The following is a 23,300-nucleotide window of genomic DNA, read 5'->3' on the forward strand; positions in this document are numbered from 1 at the left end:
GGGTGGAGCGGAAAAAAAATAACAATGGACTTCGTTATTTTTCCAATGTAGAATTACAATCAAGAAGGATGAATCCTCATTGAAAGTACGAAAATTAAGTTAATTCCACTCCTCCTCCTAATTATAACCCAGAAGTGGGTTAGTAAGACAAAAATTAAGAAGAAAGTTAAGACTTTGATTTGTTGGGGAGATTACAATAAAGTCAAAAGAGGCTATTTATAGGAAACAACAAATGTGTAGGAAATAACTTCCTAACTTTCCACTACTCTTCATTCTTCTAATTTGCTTCCAAGTGTCCAAATAACTTCCCTTCTACTTCAAAGTGTGTAGGACAATAACAAGTGTCTCTTTAACTTCCAAATGTATAGGAGCATGCCAAATGTCTTGCACTTTATTAAAATACAAACAAATAAAAGAAATAAAAACTAGTTATATTATTAATACAAAATAATAAAATAGGAAACATTCTCATAATTGTCACCTTTCAATCGATCATCGACAGGTGGTGAATATATGGTGCAAAACGGGCTTCTGAAGGGGGTTGGCCAGCGTGGGAAAGATTGTGGTTTTGAGGCAAGACAATACGCTATAAGAGCAACACCATGAGCAGCAGCGATGCGGTGGTCTATGGCGCAGCAAGGGGATTTGGGATTGGTTGCATATATTTGGATTCTAGCTTTTTAGGCATGTTTGTGAATCAAATAAAACCTCAATACTTCTAAAATCTTACTGTAAAGCTTCACTGTATGCAAGACATTCCTCTATTTATTCCACGAAGCAATGGAGCAAACCAGATAGTGAAAATCCTTTCAAAGCGTAGAACGTCTTCCAAACAAGCTCGTATGATTGTTGTAGCCGCTATTGTTGTTGTCATCGTAGATTGAAAATGGAAAGAGGCAAAATTTAAATCCTTATTTGAAGGTCACATATTGATGGAGATTTTTGTATAAATTACAACTTAACATGTCAAGTGCCGAACTGCCGATCTCTGACTTGTTTTCCATCCACAACCATAACGGGGTGTTAACAAAAAAGTAATAGCAACCATAACTCAAATATTTTGAGGGACTTAAATGACCGATTTTAAACATTAGGGGCAATTCAGAAGCTGATCATAGTTGAGAGGGGTTCAATATATATAGTTTTCTTATTTATGTTTTTTTTTTTTGTATCCGTCTATTTATGTTGTTTCAATAGAGTTTTGCTACAAGCCTACAACTACAAACACTTGCACACAAATACACAAATTCTCTCACATTTAAGTGTGAGTCCACACACACTACACACATTTAGGAAGGACAACAATCTCTCCGCTACGAGGGATTATTGAAACCAAGTTTTTTTTTTTTTTTTTGCTTGGGAAAAGAGAATTTAAAAATCTTTGAAAATGATATAAAGATTAAAAGGATCAGGGCAAGTATTGAACTGAGTTTTGCTACAACCACAAACACTTATAAATGCGAATACACAAACTCCCTCACATTTAAGGGACACAATCATTGCACTTTTGAAAGCTCGTTTTTCTTATTTTACCCTTCAATCAATACATTTTCTTACCTTTTTAGTACTATTAATTTAAAAATGAAAGGATAAAAGAGGAAATTCCTTGTCTATTCCCCATTTAGTTTGATATAGGACAATCTTTTTCGGACGTGAAAAAGTGCTAATTGGAACAAAAAAGGGGGACAAATGGAGTGTGTGTATATACACACACACGTATGGGCAGTTCCAGGGACATAGTTTCTGACACAAATTTTGACACAAATCTTGTTTGGAGTCCCACACTAATAATTGGAGTTTGTTTGAAACATTTTTTAAGAATTTTTGTAAAAAATCAATTGATTATCGGTATTTATCCCTAAAATTGACAAAATAAAAACTGGATGAATCGATCAAATCCTTACCAATATCAAGTCTTTATCCCTAAATTTGACTGGATAAAAATTGAAATAATCGATCAAGCCCTTATCGAGTTATCGGTATCCGGATATGTTGATTTTTTTATTTTTACAAGAACTCTTACAAATATATTTTAACAAATTGAACGACTCTGATCATTTTCGTGGGACCCCATAATGGGTCTCACACAAGATTTTTGTCAAAAATTGTTTCTGCATAATCGCCGCCATCTAAAGTTGTGTCTCTTATATATACACATATGTATATATATGTGCGTGTGTGTGCCTGTGTGCACGCGCGTGCGTGTGTTAAGAATTCATCTTTTAATGTTATGACTTTGAACTGATTTATATTGTGTTGAGATGAGTTTTTGAGAAATTTTTTATGAGAGTAATGATTGAAAGTAGGCTAATGATTAGAGAGAGATAGAGAGAGAAATGATACAGAGTAATAATAATTGGAGATATGGGTAATGAGTGAAGAGTAATAATTAGAAGCAGAGGTAATAAGTATTTTTTCAGTTAAATTTTTTTTTTTCAAAAAGGAAAACGAACAAGCCATTAAAAGAACGGATATCATACGCTCCCCATATAAAATGTGAACTAGTACTTCTAAAATTAAAAACAATAGAGGCTAAAGATCGTCGTGATAAGACTGTCACATAACCAACCAAGTCAAAATGTTTGGTGAGAGTTCTTTGCGTAGATGAAACAAATAGAGGTATCTTATAGCTAAAGATGGTATTCACTGCCGATAAAAAGAAGAAGAAGATGGTCTTCACTTTTTATAAGTTTTTTTTATCCGTGAAAGCGAAATCAGTATTATTAGAATAATTAAATTAATATTTCTCGGAATCGAAGTTGAACTATCTGATCTTCTTATTGTTGGCACTTAAGTGCACACGTAATGCCATTAACTAAAGACCTCTTCGCATTAACTTCCTATAAGTTGCACCCGAAGGCTGTAAACAATCAATCAATCAATTAATCCTGTTCTGCTAAAGATTCTTAAAAAATTAAGTACTTATTTATAATTTTTAAACTTAAAAATAATATATTTACGAAAATAATTTTTTAATTTTTTTGCACCATTCAAAAACTCTCATCGAACTCTATCAAACAAGATTTATGTAACATAAAATATTATTTTACTAAGTCAATTATTTTTAAATTTAAAAATTACAAAATAAATACTTATTTTTTTTAAGAACTTTTAACATAATACAATCCCAGAAAGAATTGGAAAAAACACTCCATATCATGCCACATGGTAATAGTCGGATTGATTTTTTTATGACCAAAAAACACTAAACTGTACGTGTTGTACTGTATGTCTCGGGTCAGTTCCTATCCAGTTTGGTCTAGATTTTTTTTTTAATCTATGGGCTCGTTTGGATGAGGTATTAGGTTTAGAGGTATTATGTATGAAGGGGAGATTGGATAGTAAGGGGTATTATGTAAGAAGGGTGGGTCCACATTGATGTGATGGGAGGATTAAATAATACTTGGTTTGAATGAGGTATAAAATGGAGGGATAAGGTTGTTTTGTAGTTGAATGGAAGAAAGAGGGGGTATTATAAGGGGGGATTACACATAGCCGGCTCTCACCCTAGCCATGTGTAAGCCCCCCTTAGGGCATATTAGGGGGGATTATGGAGGAGGGGGTATTAAGATATCCCCCTGTTTTTGGCTTGCCAAAGCACGCCATAGAAGAGGGCCCACGTATTAGAAGGGTGTATATTACAATACACCTTTCTATCGTGGCATCCAAACAGGCCCTATGGGCCATGTAGAGTCCATCTTGATGATCCAAACCGTTCACACTGTAGAACTCTGGCAAAATGGCAAGCATGTTTAAACCGTCTTGATCCGAATTGTAATTCATGATCGAAGCACATTTTACTTGCAACAATTGGGTTCTTATCTAGTGTGCCTAATACCATTTTTACATAAAAAATCTGCTCTGATAAGGGACCAATGAAAAATCCGATCAAAAAGATATTTCGCATGGTTACTTGTTTTGTCAAATTCTACAATATGAACGGTTCGGATCATCAATTTGAACCCTACAAGGCCCACAAATAAAAAAAAAAATTGGATCATAGGAAACTGAATAGGACCTGACCTAGTATGTCTCGGCCTCTTGCGTCTCAAATCTGAATTTACCCATGTGCAATCTGTACTGGCCATTTTACTTGTCAGGTCTTTGCTTCTTATCCCCAGAAGAGAGAGAGAGAGAGAGAGAGAGAGAGAGAGAATGAGTTGGTACTATTACGGAGTATATTCCAATTCGAGTCCCCAACTTTCCAAGTCGTCTCTGATTGGGTCCCTGAAACCCCCACTGCTTTTAACTACGCGTGAAGTTTCATGCAGTATTTCTCCATTGACGCTTCAACTAATCAGCACAACCATAATTACAGCTAGTATCTGCGTTGATGGCGTAAATTTCATCATTGGTCCTTTTATTCTTAAAATGTTTTAGTTTGACCCTTACACTTTTGAGTTGATTTAAATTTTTTTTTTTTGTCATTTTCATTTAGTTTCTCATCATCTTCTTTCACTGCTCTTTAACAAAAAGAAGAGCATGTTACCGAAAAGTCCCATGTGCCCATGTGAGGCATAAATCGAACAATTGAAGAGAGGCCCTCTTTGACCCAACGAGAAATGAAACTTTCAACAAAACAAATTAGTTTTGTTTTTTTCCACTTAGCCGCGTGGAACACTCATGTTCTACCATTCTCTTGAATGTATAAGATGAATCTAAGCTAAGCAAGTGAAAAGATAAAGTACTTTTGGATCATGAACTTACAGCAAATAAACCGAAAAGTATTCCAAAACACATTTGAACCAACATATGTCTTGCATGTATTTGAAACGAGGCATTCGTTACATCAGGAACCTAGAGCAATTGCATTTGGTGCTCATCCTATATCAAACACCTGGCTCTCAAAAGTAAAATATTGTAATTAGCTATTGTATTTTTAAACTTGAACTTGATTAATTATGAACCGCTCGAAATACATTTTACAGATTCTTCGATGATTCAGACATGTTTATTTGGTTTCAGATATACTACCATAATATAACGAAAGTATTAAATTTCGACGAAAAATGCAAGAGCAAAGCTCGGATTTTCAAAAATCGAACTTAAAAGTAGGGCTACTCAAAAGATTTGGTGAATCGTGAAATCGGTCCGAACCAAACCGAACCAATCCATACATTTTGGATTAAATTTGTGAATCAATGATCCGAACACAGATTCAAAAATGAAAAAACCGTAAAATACGTATAGTCTACCAATTAATACTACCAAACTTTTCAAAAATACAAACAAAAACACAAGGACAAAAGTGAATTTTTGCGTAATCGATAAGAACCAATCTTGTGATTTACGCTCTCTTTTTTTTTAGCATTAAAACCAGAAAGAAACGCAGAAGGTCTTTTTCTCCTTTCTCTCATTCTTTATTCTCTCCTTTAAGAAATCAGGTGGAATATCCAAGCGAGCGTAGCTGCAGGCAAATTATCTCAGCTACAGGCAAATAATCTCTCTCTCTCTCTCTCTCTCTCTCTCTCTCTCTCTCTCTCGCTGCAGGCAAATAATCTCTCTCTCTCTCTCCTCATGGGTAAGTAAATTCACAATCCTTCTCTGTATCTGTATACGTATATACACATATATATAGATTATATTGATATGGGTTTGAATTTGTAACCGTAAGTTGAACTGGCACTTCGATTTTTTTCAGGAACCGTCAAGTTGAACTAGTACTACTAGTTCAGTTCTAGAGAGAGAGAGACAAGAAAAATGCTCACAAGGGTCTGACCATTTTGCCCCGATGAGTAACTCAACACAGCGCCCGGTCCCCACGCGCCGCCGCGTGCCTCCGCCGCCGCCGCCTCCGCCGCCGCGGTTCGACCAACAGCCCTTCAACATAATCCCCATCCACGACCTCCTCACCGACCACCCCTCCCTCCGGTACCCCGAGGTGCGCGCCGCCGCCGCCGCCCTACGCGCCGTCGGAGACCTCCGCAGGCCGCCGTTTGTGACGTGGCACAATGGTTTAGACCTCATGGACTGGCTCGGCCTCTTCTTCGGCTTCCAAAACGACAACGTTCGCAACCAGAGAGAGCACCTTGTTCTTCATTTAGCCAACTCCCAAATGCGCCTCCCCGTGCCGCCGCCGTCCGCCGCCGTGGACGCCCTCGATGCCTCCGTCCTCCGCCGCTTCCGCCGCAAACTCTTACAGAACTACTCCTCCTGGTGCTCTTACCTCGGCCGGAGATCGAACGTGGTTAAAGTCCAAAATGACCCTCGCCGTGAGCTCCTATACGTATGTCTCTATCTCCTTATCTGGGGTGAATCTGCCAATTTACGTTTTACCCCTGAATGCATATGCTATATTTATCACCACATGGCCATGGAACTCAATAGAACCCTTGATGATGATATTGACGAGGAGACTGGTCGCCCTTTTATACCCTCTATGTCAGGCGAAAATGCGTTCTTGAAACGGGTAGTGATGCCTGTTTACAAGACGATTCGGGGGGAGATGGAGAGGAGTCGAAACGGGACCGCCCCGCATTCGGCTTGGCGGAACTATGATGATATAAATGAGTACTTTTGGAGTAGGAGGTGTTTTCAGAGGCTGAAATGGCCTATTGATTTGAGTTGTAGGTTTTTTGCCACTACCAAGGAGGAAAACCGGGTGGGGAAGACGGGGTTTGTTGAGCAAAGGACGTTTTGGAACGTGTTTAGGAGCTTTGATCGCGTTTGGGTTTTGTTGATTTTGTTCTTGCAAGCTGCCATTATTGTTTCTTGGGAGGGTACAGAGTATCCGAGGCAAGCATTGGAGAATAGGGATGCACAGGTGAAGTTGCTTACTGTTTTCATCACTTGGGCTACTCTAAGGCTTTTGCAATCAGTGCTTGATGCGGGTACTCAGTATAGTTTGGTTTCAAGAGAGACACTGTGGCTAGGTGTGAGAATGGTGCTTAAGGGAATGGTTGCCGCGACGTGGATTATTGTATTTTCGGTGTTCTATGCAAGGATTTGGAGCCAGAAGGATTTGGATGGGAGGTGGTCTAATGCGGCAAACCAAAATATCATTACTTTTCTTGAGGCCGGTTTGGTATTTATCATTCCAGAGTTGCTGGCGTTGGTTCTGTTTATTCTTCCTTGGGTTCGCAATGTACTTGAGGAAACAAATTGGGTGATATTATACCTGTTGACGTGGTGGTTCCAAACTCGAATCTTTGTGGGTCGTGGCCTAAGGGAAGGGCTAGTGAACAACATAAAGTACACCTTGTTCTGGATTGTGGTATTGGCTTCAAAATTCACATTCAGTTACTTCCTTCAAATTAAGCCCTTGGTGGCCCCCACAAAGGCTCTTCTGGATCTCAAGGATCCAAAGTACTACTGGCATCAATTTTTCACTAACACCAACAGAGCGGCGGTAGCCTTGTTGTGGATTCCTGTCGTTCTTGTATACCTTATGGATTTGCAAATCTGGTATGCGATTTATTCTTCCTTCGTCGGGGCAATAATTGGGTTGTTCTCACATTTAGGTGAGATTCGAAATATTGAACAGTTAAGGCTTAGATTCCAATTTTTCGCAAGTGCATTGCAGTTTAATCTCAAGCCAGAGGATCCAATCACAAGCTTACAGGCAACATTGGTGCATAAGCTACGCGATGCAATCCACAGACTGAAGCTACGATATGGGCTTGGCCAACCCTACAAGAAAATTGAATCAAGCCAGGTGGAAGCAACCAGATTCGCCTTAATATGGAATGAGATAATTATATCTTTGCGAGAAGAAGATATCATCAGTGATCAAGAATTGGAACTTTTAGAACTTCCGCCTAATTGTTGGGACATTAGGGTTATTCGCTGGCCTTGTTTCCTCCTTTGCAACGAGCTGCTGCTTGCTCTTAGCCAGGCGGGTGAACTGTGTGATTTACCAGATTGCGATCTTTGGATTAAAATGTGCAAGAATGAATATAGGCGGTGTGCAATCGTTGAAGCTTATGATAGCGTCAAGTTCTTGTTTCATGAAATTGTGAAGTTCAACTCCGAAGAGTATACAATTGTAACAAAATTGTTCGCGGAGATAGATCGTGCTGTTCAAATTGGAAAGTTGACTGGGGCCTACAAGATGACTGTTTTACAGCAAATTCACTCCCGGTTGATTTCTCTTATTGAGCTTCTTTTAATGCCTAAGAAGGAGTTAAGTAAGGTGGTGGATTTATTCCAAGCGTTATATGAACTCTCTGTTAGAGAATTTCCCAGGGTGAAGAAATCCGTCGCACAGTTGAGGCACGAAGGTTTGGCACCTCAAAATCAAGCTGCTGATGCAGGGTTGCTTTTTGAAAATGCTGTTCAGTTTCCGGACGATGACGATGCTTTGTTCTACAGGCAGCTTCGTCGTTTGCATACGATTCTTACGTCTAGAGATTCAATGCACAATGTCCCAAAAAATCTTGAGGCAAGACGTCGTATTTCCTTTTTTAGCAACTCACTGTTTATGAACATGCCTCGTGCTCCCCAGGTGGAGAAAATGATGGCTTTTAGCATTCTAACTCCTTACTATGACGAAGAGGTTTTATACGGGAAAGAATCGCTAAGAAGTCCAAACGAAGATGGTATTTCCACCTTGTTTTATTTGCAGAAGATTTATGAGGATGAGTGGGCAAATTTTATGGAGCGGATGCGTAGAGAAGGAATGGAGGATGATGAGGAAATATGGACAGTCAAAGCTAGGGATCTTCGTTTGTGGGCTTCTTATAGAGGCCAAACACTCTCTCGTACTGTTAGGGGGATGATGTATTACTACAGGGCTCTTAAAATGCTTGCTTTTCTTGATTCCGCATCCGAAATGGATATAAGGAGGGGTTCAGAACAAATCTCGACTTTTGGTTCAGTGAAACTACACGGTGGTTTGAATGGTATCAGCCCGGGTAGGCCACCAGCTTCTGGAAATCTCAATAGAGCAACAACTAGTGTAAGTCTTCTGTTTAAAGGGAGTGAGTTTGGATGTGCTCTTATGAAATACACGTATGTGGTTTCTTGTCAAATGTATGGGTATCATAAGAGAAGAGGTGATCCGCGAGCTGAAGATATTTTGTACTTGATGAAGAACAATGAGGCACTTCGTGTTGCTTATGTGGATGAGGTGCACTTGGGAAGAGAAGAAGTTGAGTATTATTCTGTTCTTGTAAAGTACGATCAACGACTGAAGAAAGAGGTGGAGATCTATAAGATAAGATTGCCCGGTCCATTGAAGCTCGGTGAGGGTAAACCAGAGAATCAAAACCACGCTATCATTTTCACTCGTGGAGATGCGCTTCAAGCAATTGACATGAACCAAGACAACTATTTTGAGGAGGCACTTAAAATGCGTAATCTATTGGAGGAATTCAAAAAGAATTACGGCATAAGGAAACCAACGATTTTGGGAGTTAGGGAAAATGTGTTCACTGGTTCTGTTTCATCGCTCGCTTGGTTCATGTCTGCTCAAGAAACAAGTTTTGTAACCCTAGGACAGCGTGTTTTGGCGAACCCTTTAAAGGTGCGAATGCATTATGGCCATCCGGATGTGTTTGATCGGTTTTGGTTCGTGACCAGAGGTGGTATCAGTAAAGCTTCTAGGGTGATCAATATTAGTGAGGACATATTTGCCGGATTTAATTGCACACTGAGAGGTGGAAATGTGACTCACCATGAATATATACAAGTGGGTAAAGGAAGAGATGTTGGGTTGAATCAGATATCCATGTTTGAGGCTAAAGTTTCAAGCGGAAATGGTGAACAGGTTTTGAGCAGAGATGTGTATAGGTTGGGTCATAGACTTGACTTCTTCCGTATGCTTTCATTCTATTTTACTTCTGTAGGGTCCTACTTCAATACGATGATGGTGGTTATAACTGTCTATGCATTTTTGTGGGGCCGCCTTTATCTTGCTCTCAGTGGTGTTGAGAAGTTTGCCATGGACAACAGTAGCAACAACAAGGCCCTCGGCACTATCATAAACCAGCAATTCGTCGTTCAGATGGGTCTTTTCACTGCACTTCCAATGATAGTGGAGAATTCTCTAGAGCACGGGTTCCTTCCGGCAATTTGGGATTTTATAACAATGCAGTTGCAACTTGCATCTCTATTCTACACTTTCCAAATGGGAACACGTACCCACTTCTTCGGACGAACCATTCTTCACGGAGGTGCTAAGTACAGAGGCACAGGACGTGGTTTTGTGGTGCAACACAAGAGCTTTGCTGAGAACTATAGACTATATGCACGCAGCCATTTTGTGAAAGCAATTGAGCTTGGGGTGATTTTGGTTGTATATGCTGCCCATAGCCCATTGGCCACAAACACATTTGTCTATATAGCCTTAACTATCTCATGTTGGTTTCTGGTTGTTTCATGGATCATGTCCCCCTTTGTGTTTAACCCTTCTGGGTTTGATTGGTTGAAAACCGTATATGACTTTGATGGGTTCATGAACTGGATTTGGTATAGAGGTGTGCTTGTGAAAGCTGATGAGAGCTGGGAAACATGGTGGTACGAGGAACAAGACCATTTGAGGACAACTGGTCTATGGGGAAAATTGTTGGAAATAACTCTAGACCTCCGTTTCTTCTTTTTTCAGTATGGCATTGTGTACCGACTGCAAATTGCAGGTGGCAAGACTAGTATTGGCGTTTACTTGCTTTCTTGGATCTACTTGGTTGTGGTGGTCGCGATTTATGTGGTCATTACCTATGCAAGCGAAAAATATGCTGCAAAGGAGCATAAGTACTATCGGTTGGTTCAGTTTGTTGTAATTTCGGTGACAACACTTGTGATTGTTATATTGCTGAAATTCACCAATTTTGTATTTCTTGATCTTGTATCGAGCATGTTGGCTTTCATCCCCACAGGGTGGGGCCTGATACTCATTGCTCAGGTACTTAAGCCTTTTCTGCAGTCAACAGTGGTGTGGGAGACTGTTGTTTCCGTGGCTAGGCTATATGACATGTTGTTTGGGTTGGTTGTCATGGCTCCCCTTGCAATGCTTTCATGGATGCCTGGGTTCCAGTCAATGCAAACAAGGATTCTGTTTAATGAAGCATTCAGCAGAGGCCTCCAGATATCTCGTATTATTACTGGGAAAAATGCTAATTTCGACATGTAACTTGAGGTAATATTCTTTCTCAATTTTCTTTTAGGATCATGTTACTCTCTGTAGTTCTACCAAATGTCAATGTATGCCCTCTTCTTGTCTGTATCTTACTAATCTTAGCCAGTATGTTTTTCATTTGAAAATTGAGAGTATTTGAAATCCCATCATGTAGTTTCATTTGTACTGAGGGAGAAAAAGCTACGCATTGGATGCTACAAAAGGAAGTAAGAAAATGACATCTCTGAAAAAGAAGTATATGTGATCGCCTATCTCTATGTCAATCAATTGTCAATTAAAGCTGCAATTTCCAGTACTTGTAGATGTCAAGTTTGTGTGGTTACCCTAGGAGAGCTAAAGTTAGAGATGAAATCTTTCATGACTTGATATTTGTCACACCAACTGAAGTTAAGTTCCGAGAAATAGACTAAGGTGTTACGCCTCTCTGTCTCTACCCCTCTCACTTCTCTCTCTTGATAAACGAATAGGGTTTCTCCTAGGCAGAGGGGGCGCCGCCGCGCCTCCTCCTTACACCCCCCCCCTTTCTCCTCTCTCTCTCTCTCCTCCTCACCCTTTCTCCCCTGTTCTGACCTCGTCTGCTTCTCCTTATTTCAAAAACGATCGGCGGCGGTAACGAGGCGGCAGTGACTGGTGGTCGTGCCGAGGTTATGGATCTCGACGGACGGGCTCTCCCCTGATCGTTTGTGGGTGCTGAAGTGGCGGTTACTCGGTGGTCGTTTGTTGGGATTTCCGGGCGGCGACGGGGTCGGCATCGGTATGGTTTCTCGGTTCTTTGTCTCTCTCCTTCTCTCCTCTTTTTTTTTGCCCCCCTACCCTCATCGTTTGTCTTTGTATCTCAGCTGCTAGTCTGCCTTTGGTTCCTAGTCAGAGTTACTACAGGGTCTCCAATTTTGCTTAACGGCAAGGGTACTCTTGGGTTTTGAGTGGTCAGCGTTTTGGCTCCCACCGTGGCCGTTGTTAGACGGCCCGGTACTCGCCTAACGACAAGGTGTAGCGTCCGCGGCTGATCGGTTTGCTGGTTCCGGTTTCCATTTCTGTGGGTTGGCCAGTGGTGGTTTTGGTGGATGTCGGTGATGTTGTAACCGACGGCAGTGGTGGATCAGTTTGATGCGGTGGGTGGCGTCGGTGCATCCCTAGGGCTAGGTTTTGAGTTTTCTTTGGGCTGAGCTTTATTGATGTATTTGGGCTTTTTAGGCCTTATGGGTTGTATGTGCGGTTTATTGTTTTATTTGGGCACTTTAGGCCCTTAGGTGTTGTATTGGGCTTTGTCTCTCTGGCTGTTGTTTTCAACTTTTGGTTGGAAGCCCTTCCCCTAATAAAATGTAACTTTTGCCGATCACAAAAAAAAAAAAAAAAAAAAATATATATATATATAGAGTAAGGTGTTTTGCTCAATCACAAGTAAAAACAAAGACTAGTAGATACAACAGGAACGAAAAGCCACAAGGTTAATGTTAATGGAAATGAGGAGAAGACCTAAATTAACATTGGATTTTGTGGTAAAATGGATATGAGTTAAACATAATTAACTGACATGTAGCCCTCCGGAAATTCTATGGGCTATAGGAAGTGCTGAAGTGATTCTTTCTGAGGTGGCTACTTGGAGGCCTTTCTGTAAGATTCTCGATAATATAGCTTGGTTGTTGACCAACACGAATGGTGACTGAGGGATTCATAGCTGACCCCAACTGAACAGGGAACAGGGCTTAGCTTGATTTGGTTTGGTTTGGTTTGAGTTAAGTAACTTGTAACTATGTTCTAAGAACAATCTTGGTTATTATTTCTTGGATTTTCCTTGCGTTTAAGTTCTAGATTCGTTTTTATCATCCTTATCTCTTCTTTGTTATCCTTGTGATTTTGTTAGCATTTGGAGAGATCCTATTTAAGGGACTCTGAACAGCGTTAGTTGGAATATTTATTGAATAATAAGATCTTGGTTAAACACTAGTGTGGAATCCAATATAGCTCTTCACCAATGCGAGGATTTCTAGGGTCCTACATTATTGTCCTATAAAATGAGGACCTTGAACTTCTCACAATACAAATCTAACGGTCTATGGGTTCTTTTCCTCAACCTCCAATTTTGACAGTTTGTGTTTAGCTACAGACCCATGCAGACAACTATGTAGCACGGACACGAACACCAATACGATCGCGGACACGGGATTTCTAAAAAAGTGAGGGTAGAGACAGTAGCGGACACGGCAAAAATAAAAGAAAATAATATTTATTTTAAACCAATGGAAACATAGTTATAATTTATATGTAAAAGCATGAAGCATTAATATGTGTAAACAAGCATCATATATGCATCATACTGCACTTTTAACCCAAATATTTTGAAGTAATACATGTTTACCCCCCAAATTTTTTAAAATTTGCATATCTAACCCATGATGTGTCCCTCCCGTGTCCCCCTGTAAAAATTTGTCAATTTTTTTTATTAAGTTAATGAACACGCTATGTGGCGTGTCCTTTATGTTTTTTGTCGTGGCCCCGGCATGTCAGATACTAATACGGCACCCTCTAGGAATGTCGGTGCTTCATAGAGGTACAATTTGAGACAGTAGACCTTGTCTAGGTCATGTTCACTACCTTTTGTCTACTTATGACGCCAGATCCTATTTCTTGGTCAAAATCAAGGTACTTTATCCTCATTGTAAATTGGCATGGTCTAGAACATTTATGAATTACCTTTCATAATATGTAGGTGGCCAATCAATCTCAACAGGACAGGGTTTTAGTTTTTAAAGGCTCACACTAGCATTTTCTCCCATATGGTTTTAAAAACCACTTAAAAGGGCCAGCTGCCATCATATGGGAACTAAACATTTTTCAACTTTTGGGTTTCTTTCTTATGTATTGCTGCTTCTTTTTTGGAGGGTGGTTTGGTGTTCCACTTGGACATAAACATGTATTGCTTCTTCTTTCTGGGAGGGTAGTTTGGTGTTCACACACCGTATGTCATTAATATATACTCTATTGGACCTCAACATGTAAGAAACTATGAGAGGTTAGATTTGATTATATTAAGGATTCACTTGGTGAATTCCAAAAAAAAAAAACAAAGAGGATTCACTTGGTGAGTTGGTCCAAATACTGGTGTTTTGCCATAGTTATTACACAGCCCTTCTGCTGCCACAGCAGAAAGGGCCATAAAAAAAATGTCTGCTGCGAATTGTACCTTTAGATTAGACTCTCACATTGGTCTATTTGTTGCAAAAAACAAAAAATTTCTTCCCTCGGAAAATGACAACTTAAAGTTGGGGCCGTTAGGCAGGGCTGAACTTGAGTGTAGAAGCTAGCCAGCTGGCTTTGCTCCCACATCCGAAGTGGTAATTAGAAAAGTAATCAAGTACCTTCAAGCTCATAACTCACACCATTTTGGGCCTGTTAGTAGGGCTGTCCATGGGTCGGGTTTGGTCGGATTCGGGTCGGGTCGGACCCACCCGATTTTTGTCGGATTGTTCGAAGGGTCACCCGAGCCGGACCGAAACCCTAGTCGGGTTCAAACCGAACCGAGTGTTGATTGGTTTGGTCGGGTTGTAAATCAAAAACACAAATTCACAGTAAAATACTAAAATCCCTCAAAATCATAGATCTGGAGTAAAAAATGAAGAGAGAGAGAGTCACGAATCACACACAAATTGAAAACCAATTACACACAGTGGTGGAACAAATCGTCGCACAAAACCCATTACACACAATTGTGGACACAAACAGTCAACCAATTACAGTGATCGGTGAAAGCCACATACAAAAATATTACACAACACAGACAGCCGGATCGAGAGAGAGAGAGAGAGAGAGAGAGAGAACCACTGTCAACAGAGAGATAGCCAGATCTAGAGAGAGATACCACCCACTGCGTCAAAGTCTCTCCTTGCTATAGTGGTAACTTCTTCTGTTCTGCTTTCCACTTTTCGTTCTCCCATGGCCAGAGGGAGAGAGAGAGAGAGAGAGAGAGAGAGAGAGAGAGAGAGAGAGAGAGAAAGAGAGAGAGAGTCGTTTGTTGGGATGTAGAGCACCGGTGCTGCGGCTGCTGTCGACTGGGAGAAAGAAATGAAATGAAGTTAGGGGTTTTTTTTGCCCTTTTATATATTTAATTCGGTCGGGTCTGGTGGAATGGGATTTTATCCTATGCATCCGACACCCGACCGACACCCAGAAATTTTCAGGTTTTTGGACCCGAATCTGACCGATCCATCCGATCAGAACCGTCCGTTGTGTCCTTTTTCGGGTCGGGTCGGGTCGGTTTGGTGGACAGCTCTACCTATTAGGGACCAACAGTGAAGGGATATATATCCCATACGCTATGTTGTCTAATGGGACTATAGTGATTGGTTTATTAATTCCAGAACCCAATGGTATTTTATATGCTAAACTTTATGGGATTATATTGCGATGTACATTTTAATCCTGCCCATAAAACTCTTAACCAAACACCGTATATTTTGTCCCCATTGGATAAATAGTCCAATCTGATTCTCGATCAAACAAACAGGCCCTATACGAATATGTGTGGAATGTATCATGGAACTGCTCTATTGAAGTTGCAGTACAATGATCATCAGAATAACCATTTTGGAGCAAACTTCAGTCTGGGTGAAAGTCAACCAACCTATCTACGTTTGGAGGAGAACAGTCAAAGAGAGAGATGGTAGCTTTAGTAGGTTTTGAACGATGTGCTTCTTCTGTGAACAAGGAGGTGGTCTTTAGGGTTTACATCAGATTCAGGGCACGTGGTGTAGTACCTGAGCCCAGCTTGGAAAGAGCTTTAAAGGATTGATAGAGGTGGAGTCATTGGTCAAGTTTCCTGGGACGCTGTAAGGAATATAGTCCTCCATTGAATAATGGTAGAGAGGAGGGGTTTTTTTTTTTTTTTTTAATGTTATAGAGTTAATCTGTAATAGGTAGTTGAGGTATGAAGTTGTATGGGAGTGGGCAGAAGTGGCCGCTATGGCTTCCATTGACACAATGTATGATCAATTGAATAACCAACTAAGGTGTATTTTGTTGCTTTCACAGCCTCTTCGAGGCAATGCGACGATAGGTATTCCAATGAAGTGGGGTAGAGTGTTTCGAAATTAGGGTCAGAAGCAAAGAAGTGATGAGAGAACTAACTGAATGCTGCTGCTTTACACCTATTTGGAATTCATTGGATGTGTCATGAAGTCCTTGTAGAAGGTATTAAGTATAAGGCATGGGGGTCATCCAAGGAAGACAGTTGTTGACATAAGCAAAGGAGCTCCTTATTGACTGTCCATTTTGTTGGACTGAAGTAAAAGTTATTTTTTGAGAAATTGAGATGCAACATACAGCGTGGAGCAGCATTTGCAGTGTCCCCGTGCCCTGGAGATATGATATTGTTTGATTTAGAGGTAACGTAATTGGAGAGGAAAAATCCATTAGGGTTAATTTCATTCAATGTAAAGTATATATACAAGTTGTATAATAATTGCTCTACGGTCCTAGATACTTAAACTAATTACATGATAAGACACATAATTATACTAGATACAAATAGACCCATTATCTAACACTCCCCCTCAAGTTGGTGCAAAGATATCAATCAAGCCCAACTTGAACACAATAGAATGAAAACTCTTGCTACCTAACCCTTTTGTAAATATATCAGCTAACTGATCTCCAGATCTCACAAATGGCATACATATCAAACCCCCGTTCAACTTTTCTTTGATGAAGTGTCGATCAATCTCTATGTGCTTCGTTCTGTCATGTTGAAAGGGATTATGAGCAATGTTGATGGCAGCTTTATTATCGCAATAGAGTTTCATTGGAAAACTGTCAGCAAACCCCAAATCATGTAACAAAGTTTGGAGCCATAAGAGCTCGCAAACACCATGAGCCATAACTCTATATTCAGCTTCTGCACTAGACCTGGCGACTACCGATTGCTTCTTACTTCGCCAGGTAATCAGATTACCCCCGAGAAAAGTGCAATAACCAGAAGTAGAACGCCTATCGTCCACAGAACCAGCCCAGTCAGCATCAGTAAATGCCTCCAATCGCAAATGGCCATGATTAGAGAACAAAATTCATTTTCCTGGAGCTGATTTCAGATACTTCAAAATTCGATAAACTGCATCTAGATGTGAAGTACGAGGGTCATGCATAAACTGACTAACAACACCCACTGCATAAGTAACATCTGGTCGAGTGTGGGCCAAGTATATTAGTCGACCCACAAGTCGCTGATACCTCTCTTTATCAGTACGCTCTCCCACATCTCCACTAAGATGATGATTCGCCTCAACAGGGGAATCTATAGGTCTACAGCCCAACATACCTGTTTCTTCCAAAAGATCAAGTATATACTTGCGTTGGGAAATAAAGATACCTCTATCAGACCTCGCTACTTCCATTCCGAGGAAGTATCTCAATGATCCCAAGTCCTTAATCTCAAACTCTTAAGCTAGACGAGACTTAAGATTATGAATCTCACTCACATCATTGCCTGTCATTATTATGTCATCAACATAAACAATAAGGACAGCAATCTTACCATTACTTTGTCGGGTGAACATTGTATGGTCTGCATGGCTCTGCTTGTAACCAAAACTCAACATGGCCTTAGAAAATCTGCCAAACCAAGCTCTAGGAGACTGCTTCAGCCCATAAAGTGCCTTATTCAATCTACACACTTTTCCCTTACTTGCAAGAGAAGAGAAACCCAGTGGAATATTCATATAAACCTCCTCCTCTAAATCACCATGGAGGAATGCATTTTTCACATTAAATTGTTGAAGAGGCCAATTCAAGTGGGCAGCACACGAGAGGAGAGCTCGCACAGAATTCATCTTTGCTACCGGAGCAAACATCTCCTCATAGTCAATACCATAAGTTTGAGTAAAACCTCTGGCAACAAGCCTTGCCTTGTATCTCTCAATTGTACCATCAGCCTTTTGCTTAATAGTGAACACCCACTTGCAGCCCACTGGCTTCTTCCCGTCTGGAAGTGACACTAGATCCCAGGTGCCATTCTTTTTCAAAGCTGTCATCTCTTCTATCATAGCTCCTTTCCACTTAGGTAACCTGAATGCATCTTGCCAATTTTGTGGAATAGATATAGAGGAAAGAGAAGAGACAAAGGCATAGTATGAAGGAGACAAACGGTCATAAGAAATAAACTGTGAAATAGGATGTTGAGTACAAGATCTAACACCTTTTCGAATAGCAATAGGAAGATTGTTAGGATTCATAGGAGGAGGTTCAATAAGAGAAGAATCATTACCAGAAGAGTCAGCTGAGGAATCTGGAATTGGAATGGGTGATTGACAAGGTGGTAACGCACATGAAGACTTTCTATTTTTCCGTCTAGCATACCTTTGTAAGCTAGTTCCCTGCAATCATGCAGGTAGTTGTTCCTCAATGTCACCACCAATATCATGTGTCTCCCTTTCAACAGATACTAGTTCCTCTCCAGTGTTTCCCCTCTCCCCCTCACTATGATCATGGAACAATTGTTCCCCCTCACTATGATTATAAAAGGTAAACATCTCTTCTTCTTGTTGATGCTCCCCCTGAAGAGATGGTTTGGAGGGAGAATAAAAAACTTCTGTTTCCCAAAAAGTAACATCCATAGAGACAAACATCTTCCTAGAATAAGGGTCATAACACTTATAGCCTTTCTGGGTAGGAGAGTACCCAACAAAAATACACTTATTGGTTTTATGTCCCAGCTTGCCCCCAGAAGGTTTAGGGGCATGAACAAAACACACACAATCAAACACCCTAGGTGGAAGAGTCGTAACTCGACAACTGCTCGGTAGACACTCAATGAGTGTTTTAAAATTGAGGACACTGGATGGCATAAGGTTGATAAGATACATTGCAGTTAAAATAGCTTTTCCCCATAAGTATTTGGGAACGTTCATAGTGAACAAAAGAGATCGAGCGACCTCAGCAAGATGACAATTTTTGCGTTCAGCGACTCCATTTTGTTGTGGAGTGTCAACGCAAGTCGTCTGAAAAATAATACCATTATCAGCTAGATACGTTCAAAAAAGCTTATCAATATACTCAGTCCCATTATCACTCCGAAGAATTTTAATATGTGTATCAAACTGAGTGCACACCATCTTATGAAAAGATTTGAAACAGGAAAATACTTCATTTTTTGATTGGAGTAAGTACACCCATGTGGCACGAGAATAACAATCAATAAAAGTAACAAACCATCGATAGCCCTTTAAAGAAGTAATAGGAGAAGGACCCCAAACATCAAAATGGATAACCATAAATGGAGAATTACTTCGTTTATTAATAGGTGCATAAAAAGAGTGTTTATGTTTTCCAAACTCACAAGCTTCACAAAAAAATTGATCCCTAGGACAATGTTTAACTAAAGTAGGAAACAGTTTCTCTAATATCCCAAAAGAGGGATGACCCTATCTACGGTGTCACCGATGTAACAAAGAAAGAGTGGAATTCATATCTGCATGTAGAGCTTGTCCACATGATAAAGATGGCTAAGATGAATGAGGTGCATGCTCCAGATAATAGATACCACCATGTGCTTTACCACTGCCAATCACTTTCCCTGTTTTCAGTTCCTGAAAGACACAGTGAGTAGGAAAAAATGTCACAGAACAGTTTGCAGAATGGGTAAAACTACTAACGGAAAGAAGGTTAGTGGCAAAGTTTGGAATATGGAGAACTGAAGAGAGAGAGATAGAGGGAGAATAGCGAACAGAACCTCTCTTTGAAATAGCAGAGAATGATCCATCGGCAATTCGAACTTTATCCTTACCAGAACAAGGGGAATAGGAATAAAAAACAGAGGAACAACCTGTCATATGATCTGAGGCACCAGAATCAATAATCCAAGGGATACCGGAGGAGGCAGTAAATGCACTAGCTAGAATACCTGAATGAGCAAAATAGGATGCAGTAGGAGTTGCTGTGGAAGTAGGAGCTATAGTAGAGGAAGAATCAGCTCGAGCAATTAGACACCTGAGAGCTTGCATCTCCCCCTGAGAGAAACCACCAATAGAATCAAAAGATGACTGAACTCCTGTATTGTACCCAAAATCAGACAAGGTAGCAAACTTTGAAACATGTGCCTGGGCCTGAGAGCGCCTAGGACCACGACATCGACCTCCACGTCCACTGCCTCGCCCTCGAGAAGGACGACCATGTAACTTCCAACAGAAATCCTTGGTATGTCCAGTGTTATGGCAAAGATCACACTGGAGTGACACACGGTCTATAGTTCCACTGCTAGTACCAGACTGTCCCTGTGGAATAGCAACTAAAGCAGAACAATCAGAAGTAGGAGCTTGCAACATAGCACCCTTCCTGCTCTCCTCCTGCTGAATAATGGCATATGCTTCTTCCAAAGATGGAAACGGAACACGACCTAACACCTGCACTCTAATTGGATCAAACTCCATATCAAGACCAGCAAGAAAGTCATACACACGTTCTTTCTCTATTCTTTTTAACCAAGCAGCAGCAGCATCAACGGGGCAAACTGCCTGTAACCCCTGATAATAATCAAATTCCTACCAGGCCCCACTGAGATCAGCAAAGTAAACAGCAACAGATCGATTGTGTTGATCCATAGTACGAAGTCTTTTTTGCAACTCAAAACACTGAGCATCATTACCCTGCTGAGAATAAGTTTGTTTGGCAATAGTCCAAATCTGATATGGAGTGTCAAGAAGCAAGAAAGGACGACGAATATCAGCCTTCATAGAATTGAATAACCAGGTCATGGCTAAAGATCGCTGAGATTTAAACTTCTTAAGTTCAGTAGCAATAGTAGGCTCAGTAACAGGGCCTTCAATGAACTCAGACATCCCTTTAGCCTCAATAGCTAAAGTAAAAGTACGAGACCAAAGTATATAATTTGTTCCATCCAATTTGATGGGACAAATATCCAGTGGAGCATTATCTATAGTCATAACCTCACTCATGCCATCCTTATCCTCAACCTGAACATTTTTATCTTTTGAATCCGTCGACATAGTCGGTCAATAAAATAACAATGAAACCAGCAGACTAAACAAGGGGAAATAATAACTTATTCACTGACCCACCACCTTATTCAATAATAACTTATTCACTGTCCTATTTATATACCTGTCAGAAAGACCGGAGTAAGCCCAACAATGGCAGAAAAAAAACAAAACAGCAGCGACAGCAACCAAAACACACAGCAGCGATAGCAAAGGCAGATCGACGATTGTGATCAAGATCTGGGTAATGAGAACAGAGTTCGCCGGAAGTCAGAAAACGGCCAGCGACCACAAATTAGGCCTTCTAAGGACCTGTCGGAAGTCTTATGAAGGCCAACGAAGGTCCGGCGAAGGTCGTCGAAGCTGTGACAAGATCCGACGAGAGCTGAAAGGCTGGGTCAACGTCAGATGACGTCGAAACAGTATGGGTCAATGTCGGAAAGAGCTGGAATGGCTAGGTCCACGTCAGACGATGTGGGAACAGTAGGACTGAGTTTGAACGAGGCTGGGTCATGATCGAGAAGAATGATGAAAACAAATGACACAGTCGATCACCAGGTTCTACCGCTCTGATACCATGTTTGATTTAGAGGTAACGTAATTGGAGGGGAAAAATCCATTAGGGTTAATTTCATTCAATGTAAAGTATATATACAAGCTGTATAATAATTGCTCTACGGTCCTAGATACTTAAACTAATTACATGATAAGACACATAATTATACTAGATACAAATAGACCCATTATCTAACAGATATATAGATGACACATAACAATATGCAATACTGGTACCCCCCAGTCTATGCAACATACATAAGGCGAAATCAAATTACTAAAATGCTAGGTGTAATATTTCAGCTTTTTGACAAGTATAGACGGTCCTCTACTCATCACTTCTACTGTCAGTCACTAATGTATCAGATAGAACGCAAGTATTTGCTGACAACTTCCGTTGCCCTTGGCACGTTGCTTATTTCTACATTATGACGTGTACTATTGGACCATTGGTTTCTCATTTCCTCAAGTTTTCCTTTGCCATGTTGTCTAATGCCAATGTCATGTGTCGTTCCTCTTTTTCTCTTTTCCAGGGATTGGAATGTGTTTATGTTCATATGGATGGAGTGTTTATGTTCATATGGATGGAGGAGAAGGTTGCTTTATATCAAGCTGCGGTACAGATCAGTTAGTTAGGGCTGTGGGTATTATTTTTCTCTTCTTAAGAATATGGTGTGTTTATTCTTATCCCCCGCAGAAACAATCTTGCCATAGTTCTTCAGCAAGAGATAGGAAGCTTCTGTGATTTGTGTGCAGTATTATTTGCATCTCCCGGAATGAGTTCTGTACATATGTTTCTGTAATGTAGCCTACTTTAGTATTCAGTTCAAGTTTATAAGAAGTAACGGTTTTTCCACTATTATTCTTGATTCAGATAGCAGATTTCAGTTGGTTTCCTTGCATTTTTATCTCCATGCTGATGTGAATCTGCAAACTTTTATGTGCATTTATTTAGGAGGATTGCTTTGCTGTTTATATCATGGGAAAGTTTTTTTTCTTTTGGGTTGGTTCTCTGTTGTTCAGACAATGCTTTATTTTGGAAATGCAATATTACAAGTTTACCTAAGTTAATAATGTATAGAAGACGAAGAGCACAAGTAGAGTAACTTATTGTCTTTATTGCAATTTTTTTCCGCATTTGTTTATTTTGCGTTAAACTTTTGTGACTTATTGATTCGTCTCAACGAGAGGATTTGGAAAAGTAAAATTTTTTTGATCGAAAAACATAATTTTTTTAAAAAGACAAAAAAGAGAAAAAGTTTTGGAAAAGTAGTTTTTTGACTTATTTTTGTCTTTATTCTAAAAATTACAAGTTTCGATCAATTCTTTTTCTTTACTTTTCCGATTCATCTTGATGAGATAAATCAATAAATTACAAAAGTTTGACGCAAAATTAACAAATACGAAAAAAATTTGAATAAAGACAAAAATAAATCATTTTGACTTGTTAAGCCAAAACTAGCTTACTCTAGAAATAGTTTTCCCCCTTTTTTCCCGATTGGTTTTAGTTGTGGCACTGATTCATGTTTAGCTTGTTAAAAGCTCATTCAGATCAATTCGTCATGTAAACAAGTCAAGGTTGAACAGATCTTTAAGCTTGTTTATTCTTTTAGCTCAGATCAAAGTTGGTGTTAGATGCTTATAGTGCAAGAAGAAAATCAAACTAGTCAGGGTAGCTCGTGATTGAC

General features: G+C 40.1%; 1 protein-coding gene, 1 long non-coding RNA gene and 1 other non-coding gene across 4 annotated transcripts; 2 read left to right on the forward strand and 1 right to left on the reverse strand.

The window, feature by feature from the left end:
* Window positions 1-5,731: 5,731 nt before the first annotated feature.
* Window positions 5,732-22,514, forward strand: LOC131317992 (callose synthase 11-like). 2 transcript variants are annotated; one of them, XM_058347747.1, is made up of 2 exons: window positions 5,732-11,074; window positions 22,146-22,514. In XM_058347747.1, exon 1 carries the CDS (start codon window positions 5,732-5,734, stop codon window positions 11,066-11,068), a length of 5,337 nt encoding a protein of 1,778 aa, XP_058203730.1. In that variant the 3' UTR covers window positions 11,069-11,074; window positions 22,146-22,514. The 2 variants fall into 2 exon arrangements, with proteins under 2 accessions (XP_058203730.1, XP_058203731.1); XM_058347748.1 differs by lacking the exon at window positions 22,146-22,514 and adding an exon at window positions 15,579-17,080.
* Window positions 8,703-8,781, forward strand: LOC131318327 (small nucleolar RNA J33). Its single transcript, XR_009197650.1, has one exon. It is a non-coding gene; the product is annotated as a small nucleolar RNA J33 (small nucleolar RNA).
* On the reverse strand, window positions 13,905-15,572 carry LOC131317993 (uncharacterized). The gene is made up of 2 exons (XR_009197463.1): window positions 15,348-15,572; window positions 13,905-14,464 (listed from the first exon to the last, which is right to left on the reverse strand). It is a non-coding gene; the product is annotated as an uncharacterized LOC131317993 (long non-coding RNA).
* Window positions 22,515-23,300: the final 786 nt, after the last annotated feature.

The sequence above is a fragment of the Rhododendron vialii genome, chromosome 2a (genome assembly GCF_030253575.1).
Source record: "Rhododendron vialii isolate Sample 1 chromosome 2a, ASM3025357v1".
Taxonomy (NCBI): domain Eukaryota; kingdom Viridiplantae; phylum Streptophyta; class Magnoliopsida; order Ericales; family Ericaceae; genus Rhododendron; species Rhododendron vialii.

What these genes read in the sequence shown, in the direction of transcription:
- LOC131317992 (XM_058347747.1), top strand. Translation starts at nt 5,732, where the DNA reads ATGAGTAACTCAACACAGCGCCCGGTCCCCACGCGCCGCCGCGTGCCT.